Source organism: Rhinolophus sinicus, chromosome 17, assembly GCF_057876585.1.
Source record: "Rhinolophus sinicus isolate RSI-liver-muscle chromosome 17, RSI-T2T, whole genome shotgun sequence".
NCBI classification, from domain to species: Eukaryota; Metazoa; Chordata; class Mammalia; order Chiroptera; family Rhinolophidae; genus Rhinolophus; species Rhinolophus sinicus.
Genome location: NC_142517.1, coordinates 81,770,680 through 81,786,951, shown reverse-complemented (window position 1 = coordinate 81,786,951; position 16,272 = coordinate 81,770,680). Strand labels below are relative to the sequence as shown.

Genomic DNA, 16,272 nt, shown 5'->3' with positions numbered 1-16,272 from the left:
AAAGCCAAGCCCTTAGAATTGCAACCCAGTAGATTCCAGGAAATAAAAAAATAACAAACAAACAAACAACGCTCAACATAACAACGACCTGGCATACTTTTGAATTTTACCTGTTAACAAATTCGTTCTCTAGGGCATCTCCATGCGTGTTGCGCTTCCCTTGGTCAGCACCGCAATATAATGATGATCAAATCTGCCCAAGTACTTGAAGGATTAGTTATTTATCAAAAAAGCTGAACCCGCACCACTGCTGGAGGATCCTGCCTTTTCACCCTCATATCCACTTTTCTTCTATCCACATCTCTAATATTTGGAAAAGTTCAATTCAGGAATTGTGGGAGTGGGAGACTTTAGACCAATGACCGAAGAGTCAGGATGAATTTAACACTAAGGTGGAGAGTGAAGTTTCACCGGTTGATTTCACCACACCCTGTGTGTGTCTAGAAAATTTGATACTCTCAGTGATGCAACTATACACATGTTACACAATCTAATGGAAGGAGAGATTTTGTTCCAAGTATGTATGCTGTCATGCGGGGTCTCTGGTCCCGCTCCCCGCATAAGAATGCAGGATATGGCGAGGCCAAATAGGAACACCAATGGAGCCATGGATGGGGGGTTCCTACCACTATACTCTCGATGGTGGCTGGGTTGGAGACACAGGAAGCAGGCTTCACATGGAGCGCGATCCGCCATCTGCTTCTCTGCCAACCAACCAACCCCTTGCTAACTGCACCCCGCACTTGCTAACTCAGCCATGGCAGTTATATCAGTGGCCAATGGCTAACTGGTTACGGCTGATGGCCATCTACTACCTGAGCCAGCACCTTTCCACGTGAGGCTCTCTGGGACTCTGCCCACATATGTGTTCTTCTAATATCGACTTCTTCTGCCCTCCTTACCTGCCGTTGCATCTTGGTTTCTCCACTTACTGTGTAACCTCTCTAAGCCCCAGTTTCCACACTGGAATATTTGGGATAGTGACAGTGTCTGCATCCTAGGGTCACTGGGAGGGTGGAATGAGCGAGTGCACAGTGCCTGGCATGCCAACATTTAGATCAACTTTAGTTGTTAAAAGTGATAAAAAGAAAAAACCTCAGCAGAGTTGTTTCATAGGGAGCCAGGCATTTGGCATACTACTTCCACGCTAGCCAGGTGTTCCAGTTTATAAGAATATTCAAGAAGATTTTATGACTATCATCATGTAATCCAATTTACAGATTTTAACTGAAATGTGTTGTATAGACAAGATATATCCATTCACTATTTACTGAACATATACTATTTACTATTAGTACACTGTAAATGGATATTTACTAAAAATATTTATCTTTTCTTTTGGCCAATTTGAAGTGTATAAAAACAATTGTTCTCATTCAAGAGAACATCATTGTGAAAAGTTATTCTGTTTTTGTTTTTTTTAAATTGTCTTTACTGGTGTTTTGGTCTTAATTGCTTCAAATTTTCAACTCCATTTTGACAGTGCAATGGATTATGACCTAAGAGTTTTGTAAAAGTAACACTCACCTCCAAATCCAAGTCTCATTGCAAAATCGTGGTCCTCTATGTGGAGAAGTTGCTCATATTTCAGGGGCCACACTTTTGTACTGTCGTCTTTCCTCATTCTGGTTTCTTGTTTACTGTCCCTCCAAAGGGGAAAAAATACTTTTGAGATACATGTGCTTCTAAATATTTTGATTTAGGTTAGCCTTCTGCTTTTAACATGGTACGCTCTGAAATATATACATAACAGCTCGTTTTCTCAGTTCATATTACACACAGCCAAGCTCTGCCAACATTCACTCTTTATTATATAAGGGTGGGACAGGTGGGGTAAACCAAATTTTGGAGCACTTTAAATGGCAAACTGAGTTTGGATGTAACACACTGACAGGCAATGTTTCTCAGAATGTGGTTTTTAGACCAGGAAAACCTGGTCACTACCACCTGGGTGGAGGTGATCAAAATTCAGACCCATGGATTGCACCCCAGATCATCTAAACGAGAATCAAAGGAAACGGCCTAGGAACCTGCATTAAGCATGCTACCTAAGTGATGTTCACAGTCCCTGAAGTTAAACTACTTCTGCCCCAAGACGGTAAAAAAACAAAACCCCTGCAAAATTGTAAACCAACAAAGATAGAGTTTTAAAAAGACAAAATGAGCAGAAAGTACAGGTGCAGGTTGAGATTAGAGGTAGAATCTCTGTTGTAGGTTCTGGAACTTGGCAATGGGAATGGAAAGGAATCCCCCCTCCTCCCCCCCCCAAAAAAGGATGATTTGACAATTGATTGGGCCTGATGCCGGGGCCAGTTGTGATGGAGGGGAAGTCTATTTTCATCTACAGTTCTCCAGGATAAGGCAAAGAGGGGAGTGGCTTCTAGGTTGCGTGCAGTGTCCTGATCTTGGAGGAGAGCCCTGTGACTCCCTGTGAACTTGGGCAAGTTGTGGGCTTAGCTTCCCTGACTCATTTTTGGTCCCATGACACATACTTCCCAGCCATATTCTAAGTGTGGAGGCAGAATGTGAGTGAAAGCACAGCCGCTCTGTAAGTGACATGCAGCCGTCTTCTCATCCCAGGTGCTGGAGGCTTTGCTCAGTAACTCCTTCCAGAAAGGCACGTTTGTTGTCACTGTCATCATCACCGTCAGCAGCAGCAATGACACAAGACCCCGAGGGTTCTACTAGACAGATTTTAGTTACTCTGCATTCCTGATATGCTTTTGCTTTAATGCATATCATCTCCAGCAAAGAGACACGAATTTTAACAGAAGACGTGTGGATGCAATTTCTAAATGCAGTAAAGTGACATTGATGGTGAGAATTTCACATTCTCAAGCAGCTGGTTGAAGAAATGTGTCCAGGCTTATGGGCACCTGACATCAGTCAGTATGCTCTTTCAGTAGGGAAGCTTCTGGCTGAAACCCTCAGAGATTTATATATGCATTTTTGCCATTGATAGAAATGGGGAAGCTGGAGGAAGAAATCTGTTCCGGAAGAAGACAATGAGTTTGATTTTAAGCATGTAAGTCATTATATCCTATGAATAATTGAACACATAAAAGAACTGTTTCTTCCAAGGATATAGAATTAACTAGAAAATTTCTTTCTAGGAGCTAAACTGAACTATTTATTGAAAAAGTAACAGCAGCTAGTTTTTATTAAATACCTACTGTGTTCAAGACCCCATACCAGATGTTTCGTAAATATTATCTCCTTTCGCACGTACCTTAATCACCTGGTTTGCTGGGCCCCATGCCCAGAGTTTCTGATTCAATACCCTTGAGTTATGAGAATTTGAATTTATAACAGTTTCTCAGGAGGATCACTGGTCTGGAAAATAGTAGACATTTAATAAAAGCTAACTAGCTGTTACTATTTTAAGAAAAATGAAATGTAACTTTGGGTGAAAACTCATCAAAATTTGTGAACTCATATGGTAATAAAATACAACTAAATGGCGCATCACTAATGTGTCGCTTCAGAAGCACAACTCTCCCTGAGATTGGAAAGAATAAATCTAATTAAGAATCCCAAGAACACTGATCACAGAGCCTGCTATGAAATGCACTCTTGGTAGTACCTGAAAACACACACACCTGTCCTTACCTGAGGGCTCTTTCTGATTCAGTGAGATGTCTCATGTTTATTTATATTTGAACTTACATGTATTTATACTGCATCTATTTCTCAAAATTGATTACGTGGCTTGTATACTATCTAAAAGAATTTTGAAAATCTATGTACTCCTTCCTACATATTTAAGTAGGCAACCACAATTTTTTCATCATAAAATTTAAAATTACTTATTATTAATAATTTAAAATAAAACATGTATTCCTGGTTTTAATGTGCCCAATGACTCTAAATATCCACATTATGCATTTGTAAGTTGATGAATATGCTCTTTAAAAATCAGAAATTTCATCTCATTCCTTGTTTTCTTTGAACTTGCATTTCCATTTTATTTCCTTCCTAGAATTTTATCACCCCATCATAGTTCTTTGCAAGAATATTTATATACACATTGAAATTAACTTTTTAAAGCTTCTATGATGATGACAAATGGAGCAAAACATAACACATAAATGTTGATAAATACTTATTAAAATTATGAATAAAATCTTATTGGAAATGTAAACCTTAATGAAGTGATGGTGCATTATCCCCAATTATTTTCTGTATCTATATACAGATATTACTCATTGTTACAATGAAACCAGATTTAGCATAAATTCTATTACTAATTTTCACTTCAAAAAGGTTTTTTTTTATTATTGAGGTATAATTGACATGGTATTAGTTTAGGTGTACAACATCATGAGTCGATGTTTGTGTATATTGTGAAGTGATCACCATAACAAGTCTAGTTAATATCTGTCACCACACATGGTTACAAAATTTTTTTTCCTTGCTATGAGGACTTTTAAGGTTTACTCTCTTAGCTACTTAGCAACACAGTATTATTAACTATAGTCACCACGCTGTACATTTTATATCCCCATGATTTATTTATTTTATAACTGGAAGTTTATATTTTTTGACTCCCTTTACCCATTGTGCCCACCCCCACCTCCCGCCTCTGGCAACCACCAATCTGTTCTCTGTATCTATGCTCTTGTTTTTTGTTGTTGTTTTGTTTTTAAATTTTACATATAAGTCAGATCATATGATATTTGTCTTTCTCTGTCTGACGTATTTCACTTAGTATAATGTCCTCAAGGTCTACCCATGGTACAAATGGCAAGATTTCATTTCTTTATGGATAAATGGTATTCCAGTGTGTGTGTGTGTGTGTGTGTGTGTGTGTGTACCACATTTTCTTTATTCATCCATTGATGTACACCTATATCTTGTTTTTTTCCATACGTTGGCTATTTTAAATAATGCTGCAGTGAATATAGGTGTGTATAAATCTTTTGGAATTAGTGTTTTCATTTTCTTTGGATAAATACCCAGAAATGGAATTGTTGTATCATATGGTAATCCTATTCTTATTTTTTTTTAGGAACCTCCATACTGTTTTCCATAGTGGCCGCACCAATTTACATTCCTGCCAATGGTGTGCAAGGGTTTTCTTTTCTTCACATTCTTACCAACACTTGCTATTTCTTCTCTTTTTTACAATAGACATTCGAACAGGTGTGAGGTGATATCTCATTGTGGTTTTGATTTGATTTCTCTGATCCTATTTTTTAATTTTTATAGATGAAAGTATTGAAAAATGTTGTTCATATATATGTAAATACATGGAATTTGAAGACATTTTGTTTCAGCAATGTAACTTATTATTTAGATTCCTTCTTGTATTCTGAAATTCACATTGTGATCACCAACAACTATTTCTAATGATTTGTAACCTGGCAAATTAATTAAATTCTTCCTTCAATTTTGTTGGGGAAAAAAAAAGGAACTCATGCAGTTCAGACAAGGATGTATTATTTAAACTAAAGTCATCCACTACCTCAACAACAATATTTATAAAGGTCCCTTTGTACCAAGGAGGATTTTATACAGGGGGGCAATGCACATAGTAAGATTCAGGGAGAGGGAGAGGTATGCATTTATTTTGCTACGTGAGACAGAGTAATCATTAAAGGAAGGCTGGAAAGGAGAGTTTTCAGGTGAATAAATTTTAGGAAAGAGGTCAGAGGAAGTCAAAGAACCAGAAATGATCATTTTAAAACTATTCACGTCCACATGCCCCTCTGGTAGCATGCACGCACCCTAAGGGGTACATTATACTCCAGGATTGTAGGTGCCCTATTTGAAGACCCTGTTTATAAAATTTTAAAAAAGACATAAATAGAAAAGTTAATAAAATGAGGACTGAAATAGAACAGACAAAGGTGAGAGAAGCAAATTTACTTAATAAGGGGGTTAATTTATGATGGAGCCTCAGATTTAGTTCAGAGCTTTCTTGTCATATTCCATATATGTATCATTTTAAACTACTTTGTGCCTCTTGCTCTCTCCTCTTTTCTAGAAAAAAAGTGATTTCATTTTTGGTAGCTACTGAAAGAAAACTTTGGAAACTTCTGTCTGAGTAGAGGGCCTTGTAGGAGGCCAAGTCCTGATGGGATAGAGCAAAGAAACCTCAACTCGTGGAAGAGTCTGACAGCAGCATTATCAATCTTTGTCTTTTCCCACAAAGTAGCATGAACATTGTTTGAGAAATAGTAGGTGTAAGTCTTGATAATAGTGATCATTTTTCTCTTTGAGTTAGAATCTTTTCCTTCTTGGATGAAATAAAGGAAACATATTTCTATGTTTCCCCTTCTTCTCAGTATGAGAAACTCCACTATAATTGTGTGGCTAAGAAAGCAGAAGTCTGGGGGGAGGGAAAGGCTGGATTTTGACTGGTTTTAGAGGACTAAGGAGGTCTTTGAAGAGGACATATTAGGCAAAGAATTAAAAAGTACTATAATTGGTTGAGAAAAAGCAGATACTGTACTGTGTTTCCCCGAAAATAAGAACTAACTGGAAAATAAGCCCTAGCATGATTTTTCAGGATGACATCCCCTGAACATAGCCCTAATGCATCTTTTGGAGCAAAAATTAATATACAACCCAGTCTTATTTTAGGGGAAACACGTTAAAACTAAGTCATTCTGATGCATTGGAGTTTAATAAGTGGAATGACAAAAAACTCATTTTTTAATTGAGTCACAAACACCTAGTTGCTTTACATAACTGCTTTCTCAAGGGCCTATATATATATTTTTTTTTTTTCTCTGAAGAGAATTTTATAGGGGGTATGAAATTAAAGAATAGACATTTTCAGATTTTATTACAATACCATTATCACACTAACAAAACTGTAAACTGATACGGGAAGATTATCTAATACTCGATCATATTCATACTGCCCCAATTAGCCTAATAATATCCTTTATAACTTTTTTCCCCAAATCAGGATCCAATCAAGGGTCATTCATTGAATTTAGTTTAGTCTCTTTTAATCCAAAACATTTCCTTTGTTTTGTTTTTTAGTTTTTGTTTTCATTTTTCCTGATTTGGACATTTTTGAGTCGGCTAGTTGTTTCTAGAATGTCTCTTGATCTGGTCCCTGTTTCATCGTTCTAGATTCAAGTTAAACTTTGATGAGTACGTTACCTAGATAACGTTTGTCTCAAGGGCCTATATATTGAATTAGTTTACTAGGATCAGAAATTGAAAACTAGGTCTGACATGAATAGACTATTTATATAGGAAGATATAATCAATAAGCATACTAAAAATATTTAATCTAGAGGGTTAACAGTGAGATACCAAGTAAAACCCTATCTACATTTTATACCTATTAAATGAGCAGAAAACGAAACCTCTCAGTACCCAATGTTATTAAGAATGTGATGAAATGGGAACATTCATAGTGTACAGGTGGCAGTATAAATATTGGCAAAACTGCTTTAGAAATCAATTTCAAGAGTTATCAAGATAAATTACATACTTTGACTCAATAATTCATTTCCAGGATTATTATATTTTTTATTGGTAAAGGAAAAATTACATGCATGAAGATATTTATTGCTGTTACTCATAATAGTGCAAACTTGAAAATAAATGTTCAATAATAGAGTAGGTAGTTCTAGTCCTTTAATTCAAAGTAATTACACGGAGTAATTAAAAATACCATTATTATGTCTGTGAAGCAATGTGCAAAATGCTTAAGTGAAGAAAATAAAAAATCGTTTCTACACTATACTTTTAAACATGAAAAATCATGTAGTACATGAATACAAATTAGAAATAAACTTGGAAAAGGAAAAGCATAATTGAGATTCTTTGAATTTTTTTCCCTGTAAAAATACATTATTGGATTTGTGTAATAAATGCTTTATAAGTTATATAGACCAAATTGGACTTGCCATCTCGGATCGATCCAAATTTCCAAACTGGATCCATTTCCAAATAAGGATTCAGTCATGACTTTCCATCTTATCATTCCATTCTCCATGTCCTGCTGCGAACATGGACTTTTTTCTGCTTAAGTTCTATTAGGAACGAATGCAACCAGAAGCCCAGCCTGCAGTCTCAAATAATGTGAAGGCAACATTTTAAAAAGTTTTTGTACATTTATTATTTTTCTTTAGAAAAATATGAAATGAAGCAAAAATGTTCTATGATATGCTATGATATGATGTAGGATATGATATAGTTTTAGGGTAGGATAGGCTAGAATAAGATAGGATAGGATAGGAAAAGATAGAATGGTATGATACAGCGTTGTATTTCCACCATACAGATACAATACATGTAAATAACCTCAAGAACAATAGCTAATAGTAAAATACAGTAAAGTAATTATGAAGTGGTGAGTTTTTAGAATTTATTGCCTTAATTTTAAAAATAATTTATTTAATGGTACGTTTATAAGATTTAATTCTTAATAATGTTTATTTTTAACAGCCAGCTAATAGATTTCCTGAAAATGTAACACTTGGCTCTTGCAAGCTGATTTAAGCAGACTCCACACTGTGCTCATTATTCTTAAGGCCAGAGACGATGTATTATTACCCGGATATCTCTAACCCCCAACCTAGCAGTTGGCATACAAAGGGCACTCAATACAATTACTGAAAGAATGGATTAATATTCAATGACTCTACATGTCTAATCCTCTTTGTATCACTAAGGAGTCCAATCTCTTCCATGGGCAAAACAGGAACATTTTTCTCCTACCATAATTTAGTTTATTCACCACCACCACCCTCATTTTGTTTTTAAGAAACAAAGGGAATCTTTGGATGTAAAATTTTAAAAAATGTTTGGATAAAAGAGGGAATTTGGGGGTAAAGAGTAAGATTATAGTCTGAATGAAAACAGTTAATAACCAAGCATTTAAGGGCCTGTTTGTATGAAAACTGACTCCAAATAATGCACATAAATGTGACATAATGCACATAATTTTATTTCATAATTTTCAAAAAAAGATCATGCCTTTCTTCCACGTTTATTCTATTAGTTCTCTTGCACTATGAGAAGAGTGGATTCATTCATTCATTCATTCATTCATTCATTCATTATTTAGTTACTAATAATCAGATCGGATCCACACAGTATTTATGCACATACTGAGGTCTGAAGAATCCTGGGCTCCTTGTTCTAGAAACTATCCTATACAGTAATTTCTTTATTTTTGTCAAAATGACTTCAAGTTTGCCTGACAGTGTGCCTAGTGAAAGCCCAGAAATTGGCTGACTGGATTTCACTGTTCACTCAGGGAAAATGCCTGGCTTTCATTCTAAGTGGCTACTTCTGAAACAGGGTTGATGGTTTCCTCAATCCCTCATGGCCTAGAGGATTTTTTTTTTTTTTGAAGAAAAAAAGAAACAGAAATAAATTTTAATGAATCCTATGCTAGCTTATTGCTGAAAGGGGTACCTCAGGGTATATAGAGAGGTGAAAACAAACATACTTGCCCCCATGTAGCAGAAACCCTGGGTTCTCTCTTCTTTTAAATAGAGTCTAAAAATGAGATGCCTAAGAAAAACATCTCCTAACCCACCACAAAAAAAACACTAATGTTCTTCTCTTGCTCCTTAAATGACCTAAAAAATACACATAGTAGATTTTTGTGCAGCACCTCTGCCACTGATAGTTGGGCCGGTGTGATGGATTAACTCCTATGACAATCTCCCTTCTCATCTACACATCCACCAAACAAACCGGCCAAATTTGTTTGAGTAGTAAATGATTCTTTAAGCATTCTCCATCTATTTCAAATTTAGATAAAATATACTACACAGAAATTATAAGCAACCTGAAAAAAATATAGTTTGCTGGTATAACCCCACATTTCCCAAATACTGCCCTGCCTAATTGCCTTGAAGAAGACTCAGAAAGACTCAGAAACTTCCTGTCACCTCAGATCTGGACGTGGGGGCAGAAGCATGGAGGGAAAGTGTGGGAAATTTTCCAGAGCAGTGCAGGTGTCAGGAATCTAGTAATCTATTCTACCCCTCACCCCACATCTCTTTAGTTTTTGGTCATTAAAACTGAGGCTTCAAAAGGATTTATTAAAATTTTATTTTCCCTTTCCTGATCTTTTGTGAGTGCTTCATAAATATTCAAGCTGTGAGGGCAATCTGGCTGAAACATCTGTCACCCCATTGATTGCCAGGGTTGGCTGGGTGATATTACTCTCATTCCTCAATTTCTCCTACTAGTTCTTTTGGGAAATCTTGGGGTTGGTGAAAAGGAAAGGAGCTAATTGTTTGGGTAAGACAGGAGCTAATTGTTTGGGTAATAGGGAAACAGTTGTTTCAGTTTTCCTGGCACTGAGGGGATTCCTTGCACATTTAGTGCTAAGACCCAAATGGGGATGAACTAGTCACTCTAGTAGTTAGCTATGCTCCTTTACTAGCATGTCCAAACATGCTCTCAGTTATTGATGATAGATAATAACAATGATGCGATGACATTTCAAAGGTATGGAAACTATTCTTGAAAGACAACAAATGGCTTTAAAGCTTTTCAGTACTATCTCATCAATATATGAAACTACATACCCTGCAAGTACTAGGAGTTGGTGATTAGACTACTCCTCAAAAAAATTGGAAGAAACATTAAGTTTCTTGAAGTGTTATTATTAATAATAAATGTGTTATTTGTTGAGGAACTGTATTCCCTCAGAGAAGATCACTATATGAGCCGTTTAACTGTCATCTCCAAAAATAAGCATACAAACGCTAGCGGGATCCAAGATTCTGCTCTTTCTGATGCGGACTGAGATGATTTATTTTGGTAAGTGAAAGCTACCTCTGGAGACAATCCCTGGCACAGAGATGTGCTACCATCACAGGTATGTTTCTACGTCTGCGGTGTCTGGTGGGAGAAACTGGGTGATAACGGCATACACTACAGACTATGCTCTGGATAGCTCATCTGACAGATCTCTTACTGGGTCTGTTTCACTGAAGAGCAGTACCTCTGGTGGGGCTTCATGATTTCAGCAGCAGCAAAAGCATGTGGCATCAAAGTGACCCAGATGCAGGTGAAGAAGAACGACTGGGAAGCCAGGATCATCTCTTCCAAAAGAAAGGAATGCAGACAGATGCAACCAGTACTGTTATCAATATTGCTTCTTGGGTCTTTTTAAAAATAAATACTGTCTCAGGTCAAAGGTATCAAGGAAAAAAGAGAGACATTGCCTTCAATGCTGCCTGTGTCTTTTGTTTGAGTAGATTAAATAGACGCCGCTTACCTATAGGCAAACATCTGTCTGGATCATCAGCAATTTAGGGAAAAGAGAGCAGGTTGTTTTTCATTTTCAGTTTGTATCCTTTGGTTCCCTTTTCCAGGGTAGGTTCTTAGTGAGATGCTTGATCCTCTACTCAATAAACTCAGCTGCAGTCCTTGGCCCATAAAGAAGTGAGGTTAGGCATTAAATCCCCTTAATCCAACACAGTATCATTTGAATATACTTAAAGAGTTGGCAACATAATATGCTTAATGAGAAAAAAGATGATTAATTGAATTTTAATTACACATTTAAAGATTTAATTACACATTTAAATTACGCTTTATCTCATGGCTCCTTTTTATTCCAGAAAGGACACTTTCCCTCTCCAAATGCATACAGATTGCTATAGTACAAGCAAAAAATTAAACTACTTTTGTCAAAGAAATAATCATATTTTAGCATGTTGGTTTATGTCATTGATATCAAAAGTGGTTCACTTTTAAGCTTAATATTGTAAGCAACCTGATACATAAAAGAGAAATTTGCCTTGGGCGGTAGGTAAGGAATACACTTCTCACTGTTGAATTATGGCCACACAATCTCCTAAGGGTACTTTGCATACATAGAGTAGAAATATTCCCTGAAATAGTCCCTCTGGGTAAGCAAAGTACCAATGAATGGGCATGGCAGTGAAATTAAGTTTCTCTTTGGAATATCACAAGGTGAACAATACAGCAACAGCTGACCTGTTTACTAGGACTTAAGAAGAATGACATTTTCTTCCCAGAAATATCATGTGAAGGAAATCCTTAAATTACCTCAAATTGATTTGTCTCCTTGACACCTGGTATATTGTGTGATTATTTTGTCACATTAATTTATTTTGGCTTGGGTTACATCTTCTCTTAGCCCATGGATTAAAACCTCCTGCTGTTTTTTAGTCATGTCTTTCCTCTTTAAAATATGTTTAATATAAAATCTTACAAATATGCAGAATGATGTAATAAATCCTTGCTTCTTCCCTTATCCTCTATTTACTGTTTACCATTATGTACAGTTATACCATTATTATATATGTATTCATAAATAATGTACAAACTTTCTGCATGTTTCAAAAAACTTTATCAAAGTGGTGTCATACTTTTACTTCTGCAACCTACTTTTTCTCTCAACATTATGCTTAGAGATTTATAATGCTAATAAATGCAGCTCTAGTTAATTCATTTTTAACTGTTACATGGTGTTTCAATTTCTAGATACATAACATTTTTTTTATTTATTTTTTTGTTGATAGACATTATTTCTTACTTGTCTATCATAAAAAATAAACCTATTATAAACAATCCTGCAGTGAATTTTTGTAAGTTTTCTTATGCAAGGGCTTCTTTAGGGTAAATACCTAGAAGTAAAACTGCTAGGCTGAACAATTTTCACATCTTCAAATTTATTGGGTACTACCATATTGCTCATCAAAGTGACTGTACGAATTTATGCCATTAGCAGTGAATGAGACTTCTCATTTCTTAAAATCCTTTTTAACATTGCTATTATCAGGTTTTTAAATGTTACCCTACCCAATGGATGTTATAGTTTTAATTTAATTTTAATTCCCTACTGGCTAGAGAAGTTTGAGCATTGTTGTTGTTGATTTTTTAAATGTTATTTCTGGGCCTGTAAGCTTTCCTCTCTGCGAAGAGCCATCTAATAGAAAAAAATATAACAAAAGTGGTTGGTCTTACGCTGCTGTCACTTTGGCTGCTGGACGACTCCATTGTGGTCAAAGTTTGTTTTCCATGTCACTGTCATCATGAGATTCCAGGGACCCAACCCCTTGACCCAGCACTCTTTTCTACAGAGGTCTCTTCATTAAGTGCCCATATCTACACCAACACTTCCCCAAATAGTTTTGGCTACACTGAAGATATTTCGTGAAAAAGTGCTCTGTGCTGAGTTTGGGAAACGATGCATTTTATTACCCTGTCAGGGGTCCACAGATTGTCTTACATGGTACAGTGAAAGTGCTCTTGTCCTCAGCAACATGGATGATGTTCCTTCAATGGTCTAGTCTCAGCTCTTATCTTACTCAATCCAGCCATTGGAAACATTGACACACCCAATCCCTCCCTCCCATTTGAACCATTTTCTTCCCCTGCCTTCTGGAAGACCGTCCTCTCCTGTCATTATTCTTCATTCCTATGATCTGATCACCGCTCCTCTATCATATCTCTTAATATTGGCGTGGCCCTATGCTCGGTACATCAGTACTTGTGTTTTTTCTATCAACTCACTCTTTCAGTGATCTCCTCCAGTTTCAAAGCTTTAAAAACCATACATACCTTGTTTTGTACACCTGAAACTAATAATCAAAAAAAATACATACGCTAAATACTCTCAAATTTATGTTGTTGGTCTAGGCTTTTCTCCCAAAAATGTGCCCCATCCCTCCCCGCCGTCCCGCCAAATTCATATGTTGAAAGCCTAATCCTCAAAGGTGATAGTTTTAGTAGGTGGGACATTTGGGAGGTGATAAGGTTATAAGGATAGAACCCTCATAAAAGGGATTAGTGCCCCTATTAAAGAGACTCCAGAAGGTTACCTCATTCATTCCCTAACAAGAAGCCTGCAACTTGGAAGAGAGCCCTTATCTGACCATATTGGCACACTGATCTTGGATTTTCAGGTTCCAGAACTGTGAGAAATAAATTTCTGTTGTTTTTAAGCTACCTAGTTTGTGGTCTCATGTTATAGCAGCCTGAATGAACTAAGAGATATATCCACCTGCCCTCTTAATATTTCTACATGTATGTCTGATAAGTACGAGGTCGGACAGTTAAATTCGCGAACTCATCCTAGAAAAAGTGCTACATACCTCATGCTGAATATCACTACAGTCACCTTCAAAGTACTCCCCTTGGAAAGCTATGTACCGATGCCAGCGCCTAGTCCACCCTTCAAAGCAATTTTGGAACTCTTTTTCTGGAATGGCCGTCAGAGCTGTCGTTGTATTACCCTGATGTCCTGAATATCATCAAAATGTCTTCCTTTCATTATTTCCTTTATCTTTGGGTAAAGAAAGAAGTCATTGGGGGCCAGATCAGGTGAATAGGGAGGGTGTTCCAATATAGTTACTTGTTTACTGGCTAAAAACTCTCTCACAGACAGTGCTGTGTGAGCTGGTGCATTGTCGTGGTGCAAGAGCCATGAGTTGTTGGTGAAAAGTCTGGGTCGTCTAACTTTTTCATGCATCCTTTTCAGCACTTCCAAATAGTAAACCTAGTTAACTGCTTGTCCAGTTGGTACAAATTCATAATGAATAATCCTTCTGATATCAAAAAAGGTTAACAACATTGTTGCAACAAGTTCCCAAACTTAATTGGCAGACCTCGTATACCAAGTTTGACAACGCCCAAAAATAAGTTTATTAACATTTTTCTCCGATCTACCTAAAACTTTCTCCATCTCAACTGATGATGATACTGTGTTTTCTTGACTCTTCTCTCTCACACTCCACATCCAATCCGCCTTAATAATATATCCAGGATCCAAATGCTTCTCACCACTTCCTCAGCTATTACCCTGGTCTTTCAGTCGTCATCATCTCTTGCTTGAATGATTGCAGTATCGCCCTAACTCCCCTTGCTTTTTCCCTTGCCCAGATTCAGTCAATTCTCAACCCAGCAACAATGATCCTTTAAAAATATTAATCAGATCAAGTTACTTCTCTCCTCCATACTCTGCAATGGCTATTCATTTTCCTCAATATAAAAAGTCTTTACAACGGCTAGGAAAGCTCTCTATAACTTGTAACTTCCTTCTCGTCCTTGCCTTTCTGACTTCTCCTACTATTATGCTCCTCATCCGTGGGTGCACGCACACACACACACACACACACACACACACACACACAGAGCCAGTTCTTCTGCCAACACCGATCTGTTTGCTGCTCCTTGAACTCACGGAACACCATCCCATCTCAGGCTCTTTGCACTGGTTGTCACCCTTGCCTGACACAGTCTTAATCCGGGTATCTGTATGACTAACTCTTTTAACAAATTTAATTCTTTAGTCAATGAAACATACCGTGACCACCCTTTTAAAATATTCAGAATGCTCCCTTTCATCCTAAAACCTGTGTTACTAATCCACCTTATACACCACTAAGCATATTGTACATATTTTACTTATGATGTGTATTGTTCATTGTCTGTCCAGTCTTGTTAGAATGTAATAAGCTCTACAAAGAAGCAATCTTTGTCTGTCTTGTTCCCTGGGATATCCCAAACACTTATAACCATTTTTGACTGTAGTCAGTGTTTAATAAATATTTGTTGAATGATTATTAACACATTAAAGGCGTCAGAAAAAAAAAAAGTCTTTTTCGTTCTGCTGAATTTTATGGTTCCCAAACTTAGCTGGCTTCAGATTGCCTTAAAAAAAAAAAAAAAAAAAAAAAATCCACAATGCTTACTAATATTCTTCTAAAAGAAAAAAGAAAAAAAAGTGCTCCTGCAGAGTACCCAGTTTGGGAAATTCTGACATAGGTAAATACATGCTTTGCACATCCTCCTTATTAAAATGCTATGCCCATCATGTAGAGACTAATTTTTTTAAAAACTTTGTTTTTGTTTTTTTTTAGATTTTATTGGGGAAGGGGAACAGGACTTTATTGGGGAACAGTGTGTACTTCCAGGATTTTTTTCCAAGTCAATTTGTTGTCCTTTCAGTCTTAGTTGTGGAGGGCGCAGCTCAGCTCCAGGTCCAGTTGCCATTTCTAGTTACAGGGGGCACTGCCCAACATCCCTTGCAGGAGTCGAACCGGCAAACTTGTGGTTGAGAGGACGCGCTCCAACCAACTAAGCCATCTGGGAGGCAGCTCAGCTCACAGTGCCATGTTCAATCTTAGTTGCAGGGGGCAGAGCCCATCATCCCTTGCGGGACTTGAGTTGAACCGGCAACCTTGTGGTTGAGAGCCCACTGGCTCATGTGGGAATCGAATCGGCAGCCTTTGGAGTTAGGAGCACGGAGCTCCAACTGTCTGAGCCACCAGGCTGGCCCTGTAGAGACTAATTTTGATGATTGCTGGG

At 37.1% G+C, this 16,272-nt stretch overlaps 1 protein-coding gene across 1 annotated transcript in view; it reads right to left on the bottom strand.

Moving 5' to 3' along the window:
- The window catches only part of GABRR3 (gamma-aminobutyric acid type A receptor subunit rho3), a 47,127-nt gene extending 35,322 nt beyond the window's left edge, over positions 1-11,805 (bottom strand). The window contains 2 exon segments of the mRNA XM_088794106.1: positions 1,528-1,640; positions 10,907-11,805. Coding sequence (XP_088650232.1) covers positions 1,528-1,640; positions 10,907-11,031 — 238 coding nt within the window. The 5' untranslated portion in view covers positions 11,032-11,805.
- Between the last annotated feature and the right edge of the window lie 4,467 nt (positions 11,806-16,272).